The 19,277-nt window shown below is 35.6% G+C and overlaps 1 protein-coding gene across 1 annotated transcript; it reads right to left on the reverse strand.

Annotated features, from left to right (window-relative positions):
* Nucleotides 1-6,066: 6,066 nt before the first annotated feature.
* LOC105464590 (ret finger protein-like 4A) lies at nt 6,067-18,412 on the reverse strand. Its single transcript, XM_071088529.1, is given in 6 exon segments — nt 6,067-6,346; nt 6,348-7,004; nt 10,003-10,081; nt 11,824-11,887; nt 17,602-17,662; nt 18,357-18,412. Coding segments are annotated over 6 exon segments (1,197 nt in total).
* Nucleotides 18,413-19,277: the final 865 nt, after the last annotated feature.

Below are 19,277 nucleotides of genomic sequence, written 5' to 3' on the forward strand. Positions count from 1 at the left end.
GTTTTTTTCTAGCACCATTTATTGAAGAATACATTTCCCCCATTGAATTGTCTTGGCACCACTCTTGAAAATCAATTGACCATAAATGTTAGGGTTATTTCTAGATTCTCAAATCTAATCCATTAATTTATACTGCCTACCACTATGCCAGTACCACAATCTATTTCTTTAGTAGTAAATTTTGAAGTTAATAAGTGGGGGTCTTCCACTTTGTTCTTATTTTCAGGATTGTTTTGCCTATTCTGGATCCCTTGCACTTTCATATAAATTTTATGACTAACCATATCTATAAATAAATTAATCATATTTATTTATAAATAATTTGAGCATGTACAAAAAAGAGATTGTCTTGTTAATTTCTGCAAAAAAAGACAAGAGGAACTGTGATATTAACTGCATTGAATCTGAAAGTCAATTGGGAAAATATTGCTATCTTAACAGTATCTAACAGTATCAGATCTTCCATTCTATGAACATAGAGCGTCTTTCCACACATTTAGCTCTTCTTTAATTTTTTTCAACAATTGTTTTTAATTTTTAGAGTATAAGTTAAACATTTATTTTTTAACTATGCTTTTTCGATGCTATTGTAAATAGAATTGTATTCTTAATTTTATTTTTGAATTATTTGTTGCTATTGTACAGAAATACAATTGATTTCTGTACACTGATAATGTACTCTATAAATGTCCTAAATTTATTAATTTTAGTTGTATGTGTGTATTTACTGGGTTTTTCTATATACAAGTTTGTTATTAGCAAGTAGAGATACCTTGACTTCTTTTTTTATCTGATGTCTTTTATTTATTTTGTCCTTACCTTCAGTACAAGGCTGAATGGAAAGTGAGAGCAGAAATCCTAGTCTTGCTCCTCATTGTCATAGGATCAATGTTTTCAGTCTTTCCACTTTAACTATGATGTTAACTCTCACTTTTTTACAGATGCCCTCCACCAGGTTGAGGAAGTTCCCTTCTAGTCCTAGTTTGCTAAGCGTTTTTATTGTGCAAATTTATTCAATTTTTAAAAAATTATTTTTCTCTGTTTATTGTGATAATCATGTGATTTTTGCCCTCTCTTTGGTGAATACAGTGTTAAACATTAATTGATTTTCAGATGTTAATCTAAGCTTGCATTTTAGGAATAAATCTCACTAGATTATGGTGTATAATTATTTTAATATATTGTTGAAATATATTTTTCTAATATTTTGTTAAACATTTTCTATCTATAGCTATGAGGTATATTAGCATACAATTTTTTTGATATTTTTGTCAATTTTATTAATTCAAGTTTCATCTTTTCTAGTTTAAAAAATGTGTAGAATTGATATTAATTTTTCTTCAAATATTTGGTAGAAGTAATTAGGAAAATCATGTAGATTTATGCTTTTCTCTGTGGGAAGTTTCTAAATTTGCTAATTCAGTCTCTTCATTTTTATAGATCTGTTCATATACTCTATTTATTTTTAAATAAATTTTGGTAGCTTATGTATTTGTATATTTAATCTAGATTATCTAATTTGTTGGCATATAATTGTGCACAATATTCCTTTAAAATACTATTTATTTCTATAAGGTTAATAGTGATATATTTTTTTCATTCCTGAACTCATTAATTTTAGACTTCTCTCATTTTTCCTTGGTCTGTCTAGGTAAAGATTTTTCAATTTTGCTGAAAGTTTCTAAATACCAACATTTAGTTTTATTTTTTCCAATTGTTTTCCTATTCTGTTTTCATTTATTTTTGCTCTAAGAGTTATAATTATTCCCTTTCATCTACTAAATTTGGGTTTAGTTTATGCTACTTTTTCTAATTTCTTAAGATAAAAATCTAGGGTATTGATTTGATGTTATCTTTCCTTTTTAAATATAGGCAGAAGCTATAAATTTCCTCTAAGTACTACTTCGACTGTATCCCTTAAATTTTGGCATGCTGTGGCTTATTTTCATTTATTCAAAGGTATTTTATTTTTTTTCCTGTGATTTATGGCTTAATCTGTTGTTTATTTAGGATTGTATTGTGTAATTTCCACAAACTTGTGAATATTTGTAATTTTCTTTTGTTATTAATTTTTAAAATTCAACATCCCTTTATAATAAACACTCACAAAAATTGTCATGGAAGAAACATTCCTCAACAAATAATAGTCATATACAGGCCGGGCGCGGTGGCTCAAGCCTGTAATCCCAGCACTTTGGGAGGCCGAGACGGGCGGATCACGAGGTCAGGAGATCAAGACCATCCTGGCTAACACAGTGAAACCCCGTCTCTACTAAAAATACAAAAACTTAGCCGGGCGAGGTGGCAGGCGCCTGTAGTCCCAGCTACTCGGGAGGCTGAGGCAGGAGAATGGCGTAAACCCAGGAGGCGGAGCTTGCAGTGAGCTGAGATCCGGCCACTGCACTCCAGCTTGGGTGACAGAGCGAGACTCCGTCTCAAAAAAAAAAAAAAAAATAATAATAATAATAATAGTCATATACAAAACAACAAAAGCTAATACAATAGTGACAGGGAAAAAAAAATCTGAAAGCCTCTCCTCTAAACTCAGGAACCAGAAAAGGATTCAAACTCTTACTACTGTTATTCTACATAGTACTTGAAGTCCTAGTTAAAGAAGACAAAAGAAAGATATAAAGGGCATCCAAATTGGAAAGAAAGTACTCAAATTATCCTTGTTTGCTGATGATATGATCTTATATTTGCAAAAATCTAAAGACTCCACAAAAAACCTATTAGAACTGATAAACAAATGTATTAAAGTTGCAGGACACAAAATCAACCTACAAAAATTAGTATCATTATATGTGCCGACAACAAACGATCTGAAAATGAACTGAAGAAAGTAATCCCATTTATAATAGGTGCAAATCAAATAAAACATCTAGGAATTAACCAGAAAGGTGAAATACTTGTAAAATGAAAAATACAAAACATTGATGAAGAAATTGAGGAAGACACGAAAAAGTGGACAGATATTCCTTGTTCATGGATTGTAGGAAACAATATTGTTAATAATGTCTATACTTCCCAAAGCAATCTACAGATGCATGCAATCCCTGTTCAAAATATCAATGACATTCTTCACAGAGAAAAAAACCCCTAAGATTTATATGAAACTGAGAGGAGGTTCTAGCTGGGCTATCTGGGTCGAGTAGGGGCTCAGAAAGTTGTGAAACTCACTCATTTCCTGTAACAGGACTTACTTTGATCCTGGATAAATAATATTGAACATATATGCTTAAAATATTCCTAACATTAGAATTTGTATATGTGTTTTCTTTCTCAAGAAAACTATAAACAGCAACACTTTTGCTGTAAGCTTTTCTGTGTCCGCTCTTCCTCTCTCCCTTCCCTCTCCCCTAAAACTAAAAAGAATGTTAAAAGTCCATTTTTCTGTGATCATCAGATCTTATCTATGCTCCCAATTCCAATTCCTTGTAAACACAATTTGAAAATCCTGTGAGATCCTGTCTCCTTTGCCGTGCCGCTCCAATGTTATAAAGTAAATAAAACTTAAGTTAAAATTCCGGTTTTCCTCAAGATCTAAGACATATTATTTGTCTTTGTCTTTTGCTCTGGCAACATCTTCCCGCCGCACGTATTTCCTGCCTTAAAAAGTTTAAAAAGTAATCAAAAAATCTAACACTGGCTACCCGCTGGGGACCCCTTCCACGCTGTGGAAGCTTTATACTATCACTCTGCTCAATAAAGACTACAGCTTTTTTTCTCTGGGTCCCATCCGTGTCTCTCTCTCACCAAGGGCTGCCACCACACCAAATCTTTGGCGTGGCTAAGGCAAGAACCTTTGGTGTTACATTTTGGCAAGCCAGCCAGGAGAATCTCCAGGAAAGGCATCTAGATCGTCATGTGATGAGTAGGACTGGAACTCTTTTGCTTGCTATTCTGTCCTGTCCTTCCTTAGAATTCGGAGGCTAGTTTACAATCCCACCAACAGTGTAAAAGTGTTCCTATTTCTCCACATCCTCTCCAGCACCTGTTGTTTCCTGACGTTTTAATGATCGCCATTCTAACTGGTGTGAGATGGTATCTCATTGTGGTTTTGATTTGCATTTCTCTGATGGCCAGTGATGATGAGCATTTTTTCATGTGTCTGTTGGCTGTATGAATGTCTTCTTTTGAGAAATGTCTGTTCATATCCTTTGCCCACTTTTTGATGGGGTTGTTTGTTTTTTTTCTTGTAAATTTGTTTGAGTTCTTTGTAGGTTCTGGATATTAGCCCTTTGTCAGATGAGTAGATTGCAAAAATGTTCTCCCATTCTGGAGGTTGCCTGTTCACTCTGCTGGTAGTTTCTTTTGCTGTGCAGAAGCTCTTTAGTTTAATGAGATCCCATTTGTCAATTTTGGCTTTTGTTGCCGTTGCTTTTGGTGTTTTAGACATGAAGTCTTTGCCCATGCCTATGTCCTGAATGGTACTACCTAGGTTTTCCTCTAGGGTTTTTATGGTATTAGGTCTAACATTTAAGTCTCTAATCCATCTTCAATTAATTTTCGTATAAGGAGTAAGGAAAGGATCCAGTTTCAGCTTTCTACTTATGGCTAGCCAATTTTCCCAGCACCATTTATTAAATAGGGAATCCTTTCCCCATTTCTTGTTTCTCTCAGGTTTGTCAAAGATCAGATGGCTGTAGATGTGTGGTATTATTTCTGAGGACTCTGTTCTGTTCCATTGGTCTATATCTCTGTTTTGGTACCAGTACCATGCTGTTTTGGTTACTGTAGCCTTGTAGTATAGTTTGAAGTCAGATAGCGTGATGCTAGTTCAACCATTATGGAAAACAGTATGGCGATTCCTCAAGGATCTAGAACTAGATGTACCATATGACCCAGCCATCCCATTACTGGGTATATACCCAAAGGATTATAAATCATGCTGCTATAAAGACACATGCACACGTATGTTTATTGTGGCACTATTCACAATAGCAAAGACTTGGAATCAACCCAAATGTCCATCAGTGACAGACTGGATTAAGAAAATGTGGCACATATACACCATGGAATACTATGCAGCCATCAAAAAGGATGAGTTTGTGTCCTTTGTAGTGACATGGATGCAGCTGGAAACCATCATTCTTAGCAAACTATCACAAGAACAGAAAACCAAACACCGCATGTTCTCACTCATAGGTGGGAACTGAACAATGAGATCACTTGGACTCGGGAAGGGGAACATCACACACTGGGGCCTATCTTGGGGAGGGGGGAGGGGGGAGGGATTGCATTGGGAGTTATACCTGATGTAAATGACGAGTTGATGGGTGCTGACGAGTTTATGGGTGCAGCACAGCAACATGACACAAGTATACATATGTAACAAACCTGCACGTTATGCACATGTACCCTAGAACTTAAAGTATAATAATAAAAAATAAATAAATAAATAAATAAATAAAGAATTCGGAGGCTAAACCCGGAACTTTTCGGTCACTTAAAGGCGATTAGCGTGGCAGCTGGACTAAAGACACTGGTGTCAGACTGTCCGAAAAAGCGCTCTCTAACAACCCCGGACCCTCAGGGGCTGGGAATGTCCGTTAGTCTGGATCCAGTTCATAACTCTTTCACTTTCCGTGGAGGTCCCGAAGTACACCCAGGAGTTATCAGCGGATGTTCTAGTCTCCCAGATTTCCTGGTTGAGACCACGGCCCCGCCAGGGGCTCCCCCTGAAAGGGTTACTGAGCTTGAGACCGCCACATCTTCTGACCCCTGCCTCCTGGGTCCTAATGTCCCCGGGCTAGACTTCTTTCCTCATCTTGCAAGCGAGGTTATTCCCGCTAGGCCGGATGAAGATTCCTTATTTAGAAGTCTTTTTTTTTTTTTTTTTTTTTTTTTGAAATTTAAAAATATTTACTGAACAGAAATATAAACATAAGCCCCCAAAGAAAATAACATGACAAACTTTGAGTAAAATGTAATTTCCCCCTAATTAATATAACTGCTTTCTGTTCATGGTTTACAGAATGATGGATCTTTCCCTTCTATCCCTTTGTACCTATGTGTATCTAGCAGAAAAGTTCTTAGCTATGGCTATGGGCACACAGAAACTTCCTATAGATGATTATGTTCAAATGTTTGTTTACTTTCCCCAGAATAAATTGGGGCACTGGCACTGGCTGGATTGATCACAGAACAGATACTCATGAAGGTCTGATCCTCTTGAGTTCCACGTTTATGAGCAAAAATTGGACGCCATGGCTCGCTAACAGAAATTTTGTTGAATGTGTAGATATGGCACCCATCACTAACATTGTAAAAGGAAATGGACCTCATACCTACATCCAGGAAAATCCCCACTCTGTGCAACTGGGGACTCACCCAGAGAGGAGTCAGGCATACCGCTGGCGGCAAAGACCTTTCCTTTTCCGCAACCCACAGTCAAGAAGCCGTGTTCTGAAGAAAGCACAATCTTCCCCTGTCGGTTCACAGATTCCTTACAAATGCCTGCATCCCATACTTCGCTGGTGCCCACGTCCACCTCCCAGTAATGGCGGCCGGAAGTAAAGCAAGGGGCGCCCAGGACGCACAGTGCAATGTGGAACCTCTCAGCTTGCTCCTTCCTATTCTGGCTAAAATCCCGACTTCGGAAGCTCCTCAGGTCTTCAGAAATGATGAGATAGTTGTTGGCTGTGACCACATCCAAAGTCATATCCACTTGAAACTTCCTTATCTTTGGGTTCGTTGTTAGAATAGATTTCAGCTTGGGCTCTAGTTCCTTGATGATGGAAACCTGCGCCCTCAGCTTGTACTTTGGCTTGATGTCATTCTTCTGAGAGACCACAGAGCAGAAGCGGCACAGTAAACCTTCCCCATCAGGCTCCTTCTGCAGTGCATTGAGGCATTGAAGGCGGCAGACATATCTGCATTTCGGCTGCATGGGTTCTTCAAGATCTTTTAGACAGACAGGACATCTAATGATTTGTTTGAAGTGTTCAGCCACGGCAAATAGTCTCTCCTTCCGGAGTTTCTCCCCTGGCCTCCAGCTGCTTCTGTGGACAACTCAGATCTCTAGAAGCCTTATATACTTGGGGTGGTGCCCAAAAGATCCCTGTTCATGGTGCCTTCCAGGGTTTAGACAGGTGTCACCACTCCATGCCTATTTTAAAGGGCCAGTTCCCCACCATAGTGTATGGTCCCCCACATCAAGACAATTTAAAGACAGCTCTGTAGTTTTCATGTAGATGGTAGACAAGCCTTACAGCATTTCCTCCATTGCTCCCCAAATAGACTTTCCCCTTCCTTGGGGCCTCTCAAGTACAATCTGTGGTGAGTGGGTATAGCTCTTAGAGCCGACATTAAAACAGTTACGGGGATTCCTTAAAATCACTGACTTTGGCCAACTGTGAATTCCTAAATACAATAAAATGACCAGGCCACTCTATACCCTAATAAAAAAAAAAAAACTCAAAAGACAAACACCCATCTAATAAAAACCAAAAACAAAAACAGCCTTCAAAACTTTAAAACAGGCTCTAGTACAAACTCCAGCCCTGAGCCTCCCCACAAGACAAAATTTCTCTTTATATGTCACCAAAAAAAAAGAAATAGCTCTTAAAGTTCTCACTCAAACTCATGGGACAACCCTACAACTAGTAACATACCTAAATTAAAAAAATGAATATAGTAGCCAAAGACTGGCCTCACTGTTTACAGGTGGTTACAACAATAGCCATCTTAATGTCTAAGACTATTAAAATAATAGAAGGAAAAAAATCTCACCATCTAGACTACTCATAATGTAAACAACATATTAAAACTAAAAAAAGTTTGTGACTCAACCGCCTACTCAAATAACAGACACTACTCCTTAAGGGACCAGTATTTCAAATACACACGTGTACAGCCCTCAACCCTGCCACTTTTCTCCCAGAAGATGAGGAACCAATTACACATAACTACCAACAAATTATAACTCAGACTTATGCCACCCAAAAGAATCTCCTAAAAGTCCCCTTAGCTAACCCTAACCTTAACCTGTACTCCAGTAAAAATTCTTTTGTAAAAAATAAAGTACAAAAAACAGACTATGCCATAGTTAATGATACAACAGTACTTAAAAGTAAGCCTCTTCCCCCAGGGACCAGTATTCATTTAACAGAACTAGTAACACTTATGCAAGCCTTAAAACGAAAAATAAATAAATAAATAAATGTATACACAAATAACAAGTATACTTATCTAGTCCTACATACACATACTACAATATAGAAAAAGTTCCTAACCTCTAAAAAAAACCCATTAAAATCATAAAGTTATTACACACAATACAAAAAAGTTATTACACACAATACTAAAAAAGTAACAGTCTTACACTGCCAAGGCCAAAAAAAAAAAAAAAAAAAAAAAAAAAAATAACGCCAGATACTAAGGCCAAACTTACTGCCAGACAAAACTTTCCTCCAAAAATGCCCATAAAAGGACCCCTGGTATAAAACAACTCCCTTCAAAAAGTTAAGCCCCAGTATTCCCCAATTAAAACAAAATGGGGACTTTCACGAGGACATAATTTTCTCCCCTCGGGGTGACTAACAACAGCAACAAAAAAGGTACTTATACCCAAAGCCGGTCAATAAAAAATACTTAAAACCCTTCACCAACTTCTCATATGGATATTAGAAGTATCCATAAGATGTCCACATCCTTATTTACAGGGCCACACCTCCTCAAAACCATCTAACAATTAGTCAAAGCCTGTAAAGTGTGCCCCCAAAAAAACCCCTTAGTTCACCATAAGGTCTCCCCAAAAAGACAAAAAAAAAAAAAAAGAAGACATTATCCTAGAGAAGACTAACAGTTAAATTTTACCCATATGCCAAAGTCAAAAAAATTTCAGTACTTATTGGTCTATGTTAATACCTTTACAAATTAAATAAAAGCCTTCCCTTACAAAACAAAAATAGGCCCCCAAAATGGTTAAAGTCTTAGTTCATAAAATAATTCCTAAATTTAAACTTCCCAAAAACATACAAAACAACAATAAACCAACTTTTGACACTACAATAACTCAACAAATTTCGAAGACACTAAAAATACACTATCACCTTCGCTGTGCCTAGAGGCCACAATCCTCAAAAAAAGTCAAAACAAAAAAACAAACAAACAAACAAAAAATATATACACCATGGACTACTATGCAGCCATAAAAAAGGATGAGTTCGTGTCCTTTGTAGGGACATGGATGAAGCTGGAAACCATCATTCTCAGCAAACTGTCTCAAGGACAAAAAGCCAAACACCACATGTTCTCACTCACAGGTGGGAACTGAACAATGAGAACACGTGGACACCAGAAGGGGAACATCACACACCAGAGCCTGTCATGGGGTGCGGGGAGGGAGGAAGGATAGCATTAGGAGATATACCTAATGTAAATGACGAGTTAATGGGTGCAGCACACCAACATGACACATGTATAGATATGTAACAAACCTGCATGTCGTGCACATGTACCCTAGAACTTAAAGTATAATAAAAACAAAACAAAAGTGTAAAAATAAAATAAAATAAAATAAAATAAAAAGCTAATGAAACACTTAAAAGACATTTAAAAAAAATTACCACAAAAAAACTCATTGCCCATGGCCCACTTTCTTGCCCATAGCCTTATTAAATAAAAATTTGAAACTCTACTCACAAAATGGGACTCAGTCCATATAAAATACTATTTGGACAGCCTTTTCTCACAAATAACCTCCTACTCAACCAAAAAGTGGCCAATTTATTCAAAAATATAATTTCTCTAACAAAATATCAACAAAATCTTAAAACTTTACCTAAGAAGTATAACAAAGAAAAATAAAATTATTTCGAACAAAAAATCTAGTATTGGTCAAGTCTCTCTCCCCTCTACCTCTCCATCTATAAATCCCTTATGGGAGGGACCATACTCAATAATCCTCTCTACCCCCACCATAGTTAAAGTAGTAGGAGTAAAATCCTAAATTCACAACACCCAAGTCAAACCTTAAATATCTCCTAAAAAACTTACAAAATTATCAACTCAAAAGTCACAAAGTCAGCCAGACCAGCTTCAATACACCTGTCAGCCACTAGAAGACCTATGTCTCCTATTAAAAAATAAAAAAAAAATAAAAATAAAAAAAAAACTCCAGCCAAAAAAACTCCTACTGTTAATTCTAAAAAAAAAAAAAAAAAAAACACTTTTTCCTACCTAAAAGAAAAAGTAAAAACCTACATAATCTTTAACATCTCTCCTTACTCTTTTTAATAAAATCCTTCTACTCTTTCATTACATTATTAAACAGTATACTAACTATACTTTTTACAGTAAAATTATATACTGTAACTCCAGCAGAGACAAAAATCTTAATCACATCAACCTTTCTTCTATCGTCCTTCCAACAACAATTTACTCCTTTTTCCCTCCTCTTTCCTATGACCGTTCCACCTACAACACGTCACAACTCCTCTTAAGCCTCCTGCCACCCTCTTTGTACTTATGTTCCTTTCTCCAACTATAACACACCCCCCATGTCAGTGTGCCTCTCCTAAAAGAGTCAACTGACATTCTCTCAAAAACTCTTGGGAATTAGGTAGCCCCTTCCAGACACCCACACCTTTTGCCACATACACTTGTATATATAGAAAAAAATGTTATAAAATTACTTCTCTCTGTTCTCACAATAGCCGTACATATCACCAAAAAAAAAAAAAAAAAAAAAAAAAATCCAAACTAACTCCCTAAAAAATGGGGGGCCAACACTTGTTAGACATATTATACCCATATAGGTATGTCTAACTAAGGAGAAGTTCAAAATAAGACTAAAAAATGACATATCCAACAAATAATTTAAAATTTAGTACAACTCTCCAATACTCCCAGTCCATATAAAAAAATTAGACCTTTCCAGACTACAAAAAACTCTTAACTCTCATTCCCATCTCTAAAGCCTGTTTAACACCACCCTTACAAAAATACAAAAAGCCTCTCCTAATAATCCACCCAACTGCTGAGTGTGTCTTCCCTTATGTTTTCAACCATATGTCCCAGTCCCTGTCCCCAAACAGTAAAACTTATCCACCCCAGTCCTAAACATCACCAAATTAATCAGTCCCATAGTCATCAGTTTACCAACCACACAGACCTCAAATCTCACATGCATAAACTTCAACATGACTCTCAATTAAAACGCCTCCCAATGTCAGTCCTAAACATCAATAACCTCAGGTTTCACCTGTCTAACTTCAGACATTTTTTTCATCTATAATAACACAGCCTATGAATTCCTAAATGGCACTCCAAAAAAACTATACTTTCTCTCCTTTCTAACACCTCCCATGTCCATATATACTAAACGAAAGTTACAAAGTCTCCTTATACCCCAATCTTACCACACACAAGCCCTTATTGTCCCTTTTATTATAAAAGGCAAAATACTAGGCAAACTTAAGACTAAAATTAGAGACATAATCTCCTCCACCCAATTCTATTATAAATGATCACAAAAATTAAATAATAGCATAAAACAAGTTGCCATCTCCCTAGTGACCCTACAAAGCCAACTTAATTCTCTAACTACGGTAGTCCTTCAAAACCAGAGAGCCCAAAACTTATTAACAACTAAAAGAGAAAAAAGCTGCCTTTTCTAAAAAAAAAAAAAAAAAAAAAAAAAAAAAAAAAAAAAAAGTTACTATTTCGTTGATCAGTCAAAAATCATTACTAAAAAATAAAATAAAATAAAATAATTTAAAAACTTAAGCACTCAAAGCCCTAAAACATATTTAATAAATAAATACCTTGACTCCTCCCCTTTCTAGGCCCTACAACAGCCATCCTACTATTACTCACTTTCGGGCCTTACATTTTTAACCTCCTTGTCAAATTTGTTTCCTCCAAAATCAAGGCCATCAAACTACAAACGATCTTACAAATAAAACCTCAAGTAAACTCAACTCACGACTTCTACCAAGGACTCCTATGTCAACCCACTGGTCCCTCACTAACCTAAAATGTTCCCCTCTAAAAGATGCCACAACTACAGGGAACTTTGTTCTCCCCTAATCAACAAAAAGTAACCAAAACAATGTTGCCCAATTCCCAACAGCAGTTGGGATGTCCAGTCTAAAAGGGGGACTGAGAGGGGGTTCCAGCTGGGCTTCCTGAGTCGAGTAGGGGCTCAGAAAGCTGTGAAACTAACTCATTTCCTGCAACAGGACTTACTTTGGTCCTGGATGAATAATATTGAAGATATATGCTTAAAATATTCCTAACATCAGAATTTGTGCATGTGTTTTCTTCCCCAAGAAAGCTATAAACAGCAAAACTTTTGCTGTAAGCTTCCCTGTGTCCTCTCTCCCTCTCTCCCTTTCCCCTCAGGTAAAACTAAAAAGAATTTTAAAAGCCCATTTTTCTGTGATCAGCAGACCTTATTATTCTCCCAATTCCAATTCCTTTTAAACACAATTTGTAAAATCCTGTGAGATACTGTCTTCTTTGCTGTGCCCCTACAAGGTTATAAAGTAAATAAAACTTAAGTTACAATTCCGAGTTTCCTCAAGATCTAAGACACGTTAATTGTCTTTGTTTCTTTTTTTGTTTTGTTTTGTTTTCTTTTTTTTTTAATTTATTAATTATTATTATTATACTTTAAGTTCTAGGGTACATGTGCATAACGTGCAGGTTTGTTACATATGTATACTTGTGCCATGTTGGTGTGCTGCACCCATCGTTTCTTGCTCTGGTGACATCTTCCCGCCACACGTATTTACGCCTTAAAAAGTTTAAAAGGTAATCAAAAATCTAACACTGGCTACCCACCCGCGACGCCTTCCATGCTGTGGAAGCTTTATACTATCACCCTGCTCAATAAAGCCTACAGCTTTTTAACTCTAGGTCCGATCCGTGTCTCTCTCTCCCGGCAGGCTGCCGCCACACCAAAACTTTGGTGTGGCTAAGGCAAAAACCTTTGGTGTTACAAAAAACCACAAAAGGCCTCAAATAGTCAAAGTTATCCCAGGAAAAAAAAACTGGAGAAATTACATTACCTGACTTCAAATTATAATACTGAGCTATATTAACCAAGATACCACGATACTGGCATTAAAACAGGAATATAAACCAACAGAACTGAATACAGAACAAAGAAGCAAATCTACACATCCACAATGAACTCATTTTTGGCAAAAAGCCAAGAATACACATTGGGAAAGAGACAGCCCCTTCAATAAATAGTGCTGGGAAAACTGGTTAGCCATACTGAAAAGAATAAAACTAGACTACTATATCTTCCCACATCCAAGCATCGAATCAAAATAGATACTTAAACATGAGACCTCAAACTATGAAACTAATCAAAGAAAACACTGAAGAAACTTTTCAGGACAATGGACTGGGCAAGAATTTCTTGAGTAATACCCCACAAATACAGATAACAAACACAAAAAATGGACAAATGGAATCACATCAAGTTAACACACTTATACACAACAAGGGAAACAATTAAAAAAAAAACATGAAGAGACAACACACAGAGTAAGATAAAATATTTGTAAGCTATCCATCTAACAAAGGATTAGTAATTAAAATATACAAGGGAATTCTACAACTCTATAGGAAAAATATCTAATAATCCAGTTAAAAATGGTCAAAAATTCTTAATAGACATTTCTCAAAAGAAGACATACAAATGGCAAACATGCATCTAACAAGGTGTGGAACATTGTTGATCATCAGAGAAATGAATATCAAAACTACAGTGAGATATCATCTCGCCCCAGTTAAAATGGCTTTTATACAAAAAATAGGAAATAAAAAATACCGTTGAGGATGCGGAGAAAAGGTAACACGATTACACGGTTAGTGGGAAAGTAAAATAGTACCACAATTTTTGGAGACTCCTCAAAAAACTAAAAAGAAAGCTACCATGTGATCCAGCAGTTCCACTGCTAGGTATATTCCCATAAGAAAGGAAATCTGTATATTAAAAAGACACCTGCTCTCTCAAATGTTTCAGCACTATTCACAATAGCCAAGATTTGCAAGCAACCTAAGTGTCCCTCAACAGACAAATGGATAAAGAAAAAACCTGGTACCTAAGCACAATGGACTGCTATTCAGCCATAAAAACGAATGAGATCCTTTCATTTGCAAAAACTTGAATAGAATTCAAGATAATTCTGTTAAGTGAAATAAGCCACGCGTTGAAAGACAAACTTTGTATGTTTTCACTTACTTTTGAAAGCTAAAAATTGAAACAATCAAATCGTGGAGATAGGAGGTAGAAAAATGATTACCAGCAGCTGGGAAGGGTAGTAGGTGATGAGAGTGGGTTTCGTTCATATGTACAAAAAAAATACTTAAAGAATGAAAAAGACATAGCATTTGATAGCGTAACCGTGTGACTACAGTCAATAACAATTTATCGTATATTTTAAAATAACTAAAAGTGTATACTTAGATTGTTCATAACACAAAGAATGGATAAATGCTTGAGGCAATGAATATCTGTACCCTGATGTGATGATTACATCTTGTATGCCTGTACCAAAATATCTCATGTATCCCATAAATATATATACCTACTAGGTAACCACAAAAATTAAACATAAAAAATTAAAAGTAAATTAATTTTGTAAGTGTAATGAAATTCTTGTTTTTTAAGCATATTTTATCTGTAGCCAAATTAAAGTTATATATATCTGGAAGTTTGTTGACATGGTATCATTTACAGTGACATTATTTCAGACAAAATGTAGTTCTAGGAAAATACAAGTAAGACAAGCTACTGTATCTACTGCAATACTGGTTAATTATGTTATGAATCCTCATGCTGTCAGATACTTTTGGTCACCTCAGATCAAATTTAAGGTCAGGCACAGTAACTCACGCCCGTAATGCCAACACTTTGGGAGGCCAAGGTGGGTGGATCACTTGAGGTCAGGAGTTCGAGACCAGACTGGCCAACATTGTGAAATCCTGTCTCTACTAAAAATACAAAAATTAGCCAGATGTGGTGTCACAGACCTGTAGTGCCAGCTACTTGGGAGGCTGAGGCAGGAGAATCGCTTGAACCCAGGAGGCAGAGGTTGCAGTGAGCAGAGATCGAGCCACGCACTCCAGCCTGGGAGACAGAATGAGACTGTGTCTCAATAAAAAAAAAAAAAAAGAAAAGAAAAAAAGAAAAAGAAAAAAAAATTAAGAAACAATGACATGATTATAACATTAGTTTTTTTAGGCATACTAATCATAAGGTATTTATTCAGGATGGCATTTGTGAGGGTAGTGAGCCTGGAGGTGAGAAAACAGTTTGAAAGCTATTAGTAATAACCAAGATGTGAGGTAAAAGCAGATAATACATGTGTTTTCATTTTCTCTTAATTTCATTTGAATGTTTATTGGTACAATATAAGAGATCATTTTGTCCATGCCTTTCTCTCACTACTTTGTGAACTCTTTAGAGACATGCCATGTCTTTTGATCTCACAATGTCAATATCCCTTGAATTAATTAATAGTAAGTCACTGTTTTTCTCCCTATCTTTAATTTGAGTGAACAAATTGCCAGAGGGCTTAGATAGGCCTCTTCATAAAAAGGAAGAAACATCGGTAAGGAATTCTCAAAGGCTATTTCTCTAAATTATATAAATCTAAATTCATTTGACCGGTATCTCAACATCCCAATTCTCAAATACTTCATAGGAGCATAGGAGTGATAATTTGTGATAAATGCTAGAAGAAAATTTGCATGAACTCAGTTCTTAATTTATTTCCTCAAACAAAAATCCTAAATAAATGCTATGCATTATCTTATCTGCTCAGTGAAATAAAAAGAAAAATTTCCCTCCAATGTGCAATAAATACATACATAACATATCACTGAGAATTATACGTGCTTCAAATGTTTGTATATTTTGTGGACTTTAATAATGTTTTACACTTAATAGACATTATAAAAGTAAGTTTAGTATTAGACAAATTTTTATTAAATTCAAATAAAAGTTCATAGGCTTGAGACACTCGATGAATTTAAATAATAAGAATAAGTAACCCTTGGCCCAATTTAAGGGGTATTTTTTCCATAATCACTTACTGTATTTAACAACTGAACATGGTTTAAAGCAGAAATGTTTTTTTGGAAAACCACAGGAGGCCAGGCATGGTGGCTCACGCCTGTAATCCCAGCACTTTGGGAGGCCAAGGCAGGCAGATTGCCTGAGCTCCGGAGTTCAAGACCAGCCTGGGTAACACAGTGAAAACCTGTCTCTACTAAAATACAAAAAAAAAAAAAAATTAGCCTGGGATGGCAGCATGTGCCTGTAATCCCAGCTATTCAGGAGGCTGAGGCAGTAGAATTGCTTGAACCTGGGAGATGGAGGTTGCAGTGAGTCGAGATTGTGCCACTACACTCCAGCCTGGGTGAAAGAGCAAGACTACATCTCTAAAACAAACAAACAAACAAAAAACAGAAAACAAAAAACAAACAAAAAAAACACAGGAAACACATTGTTAACACCTGTCACAGAAATTTAAAAATCAACTATTTTAACAGACATGTCTATTAATAATTAAATCATGACAGAAGAATAATTTGAAATAGTAGCTGTTTTCCCCGTGCAATATAATCTTGTACATTTTAGTTAATCTCTGGATTCATTTATTCTGCTAGAAGATTCTGCTTTAATTACCAAAGGAAGGAATAGCAGCAGAACTAAATATAATAACAATTTTTGGCTTTTAATTTTCAAAATTTTCAGTGGGAAAGCTGAAAGAATTCAGATCATGAAGAAATGAACAGTGAATTTGTGAGATTGCCTACGGATGAATAAGACTACAGCTATCTAATCTCAAGCTATGTAAAAGTTTCCCACTGAAGAAGAAAGTCAAGGTAAAGAAAAGAAAGAATAGACATTGAAAGTCCTCAGGAAAGGGAATTTATATGCCATGCAATATTTTCTAGATAAACCCTGCTATGGATGGTGGTGGTGGTATAGGTTTAATTAGATTTTAAGAGATTTGATAAGATTTAAGAGATCAGAGATCACAGAAAACCAATTTCTCCCTTTCTGGGTCGAACACCAAGGAGATTTCAGACCCTCAGAGAAGAATTATCTATATTTTATGTCTAAGCAGAAAGGTTTTTAGATAAGCTTCTGAAAGTTTGCCATTGCTCAACATGCAAAATAATTCTAGAATGGTACCCATGCACTTGTAGGCTATGTGAGAGGCTAAAAGAGAACAGATCTACTGATACATTGTTTTATATAATTCCTGCTTACCTCCAATCCCAGAATTTTGATACAAACCTAAGAAATAAAAGAAACTCTAAGCTCACTAAGATGATGTTTCTACTGTTAAAAAAAAAAAAAGAGCTATTCAAAAAGTTGAAAATAAAGCAAAAGAAAGAAGAAATTACAATGTGCTTTTTCAATATCATACTGGAGTAGCACTAGTCAATGTACATATCTGTAATAAAACCAGGCACTTCCATCAGAATGCACATTTGCATGCTGTTCCTTCATTGAGAAAGTCTTGCTATTAAATAGAAGACAAAATGCTAGACAAATTAAATAATGTACTTAGTGTCATAGTTGACTTCAAGCTGGCAAAAACTTTGTATTCTGTGACTGACAGTAACAAATATTCCCCGGACTAGAAGCTGAATAACATGCCACACTTCAGGTAGTACTGCACTAGAACATTATCTAATACATTTGATTAAAAGTCATATGATTCTCTAAGACCTGTAACTTTTTTGACCTGCTATTGCTCTAGATTGTAAAGTTAGATGCTAATTGACAGAAGATTGATAATTTGGATTTTTTTTATCTATGAGATGAAAATTATTTCTGTTGAATATTGTAAAACAACATCCCAAAGCCTATAGGTTTATTTCTCTGTAAGATATTAATCATTTCTATATGTAGCTTAATAACATTATTCTGAATTTCTGTTTCCACTGACACACATGCACACACACAAATATATATACATATATATATACACATACACACACACAGTGATTGTGTATAGTCATATATATTATCTTTTAATGAAATTATTTTAATAGACAGAGCATAAAAACCATCAGGTAGCGTGTGACTGGGATTCATCTAAGGACACCAAGTTTATACTTAGGGCCGTTTCACAAAGCAAAACCCCAAAATCAGTGGCACTGGTTTTTGGGCCCCAGATTACTGTAAGCCATCTTTAATCATCTGGAGCCTCTATCTTTTCCTGAAATTTTGGATGGCGAAGTTACTTTATAATTACATTGTAAGGGTGGTAGTTGCTGTTATGTATCCATCCAGGATCATGTCATCTGCAGACAAAGATAGTTTGACTTTCTATTTTTCTATCTGAATATCTTTTATTTCTTTCTCTTACCTGATTGCCCCAGCCAGAACTTCCAATACTATGTTCATGATTTTATCCATTCTCATCATTCCTATTCAACATAGAACTGGAAGTCCTAGATAAAACAAATTAGTCAAGGAAAGAAAGAGAAGGCATCTTAATTGAAAAGGAAGAAATCAAACTATCTATCTTCACTGATGATTATTCTATAACTAGAAAATCCTAAAAGCTCTAAAAGAAGTTTCCTAGAATCGATGAACAACTTTAGTGAAATTTCAGGGTAACAAAACAATGTACAAAAATCAGTAGCATTTCTACACAGCAACAACATTCAGGCTGAGAATGAAATCAAGAAAACAATCAAACTTACAATAGCCAAGAAGAAAATGAGAGACATAGTAATACAGCTAACAAAAGAGGTGAATATCTCTACAAGGAGAACCACAAAACAGTGTTGAAAGAAATAAAATATGACACAAATAAATGGGAAAAAATTTCCTGCTCATGGATTGGAAGAATCAATATTGTCAAAGTGGCCATACCCTTTTCCCAAAGCAATTTACTGATTCAATGCTATTCCAATAAAATCTCCAGCGCCAGTTTTTACAGAATTAAAAAAAAAAAAATTCTAAAATACGTAAAGAAACAAAAAAAGCCTGAATAATCAAAGAAACCTTAAGCAAAAAGAATAAAGCCAGAGGAATAAAACTACCTGACTTCAAACTACATTGTAAAGACATAGTAACCAAAACAGCTTGGTTGGCACAAAAACAAAGACACAGCATAATGGAACACAATAGAAAACTCAGAAATAAAGTTTTGCACCTACAACCATCTGGTCTTTGGCAAGGCTGACAAAAACAAGCAATGGAGAAAGTACTCCTTATTCAATAATTAGTGCTGGGATAACTGGATAGCCATGTGCAGAATATTAAAGCTGCAGCCCTGCCT

The sequence above is a fragment of the Macaca nemestrina genome, chromosome X (assembly GCF_043159975.1).
Source record: "Macaca nemestrina isolate mMacNem1 chromosome X, mMacNem.hap1, whole genome shotgun sequence".
Taxonomy (NCBI): domain Eukaryota; kingdom Metazoa; phylum Chordata; class Mammalia; order Primates; family Cercopithecidae; genus Macaca; species Macaca nemestrina.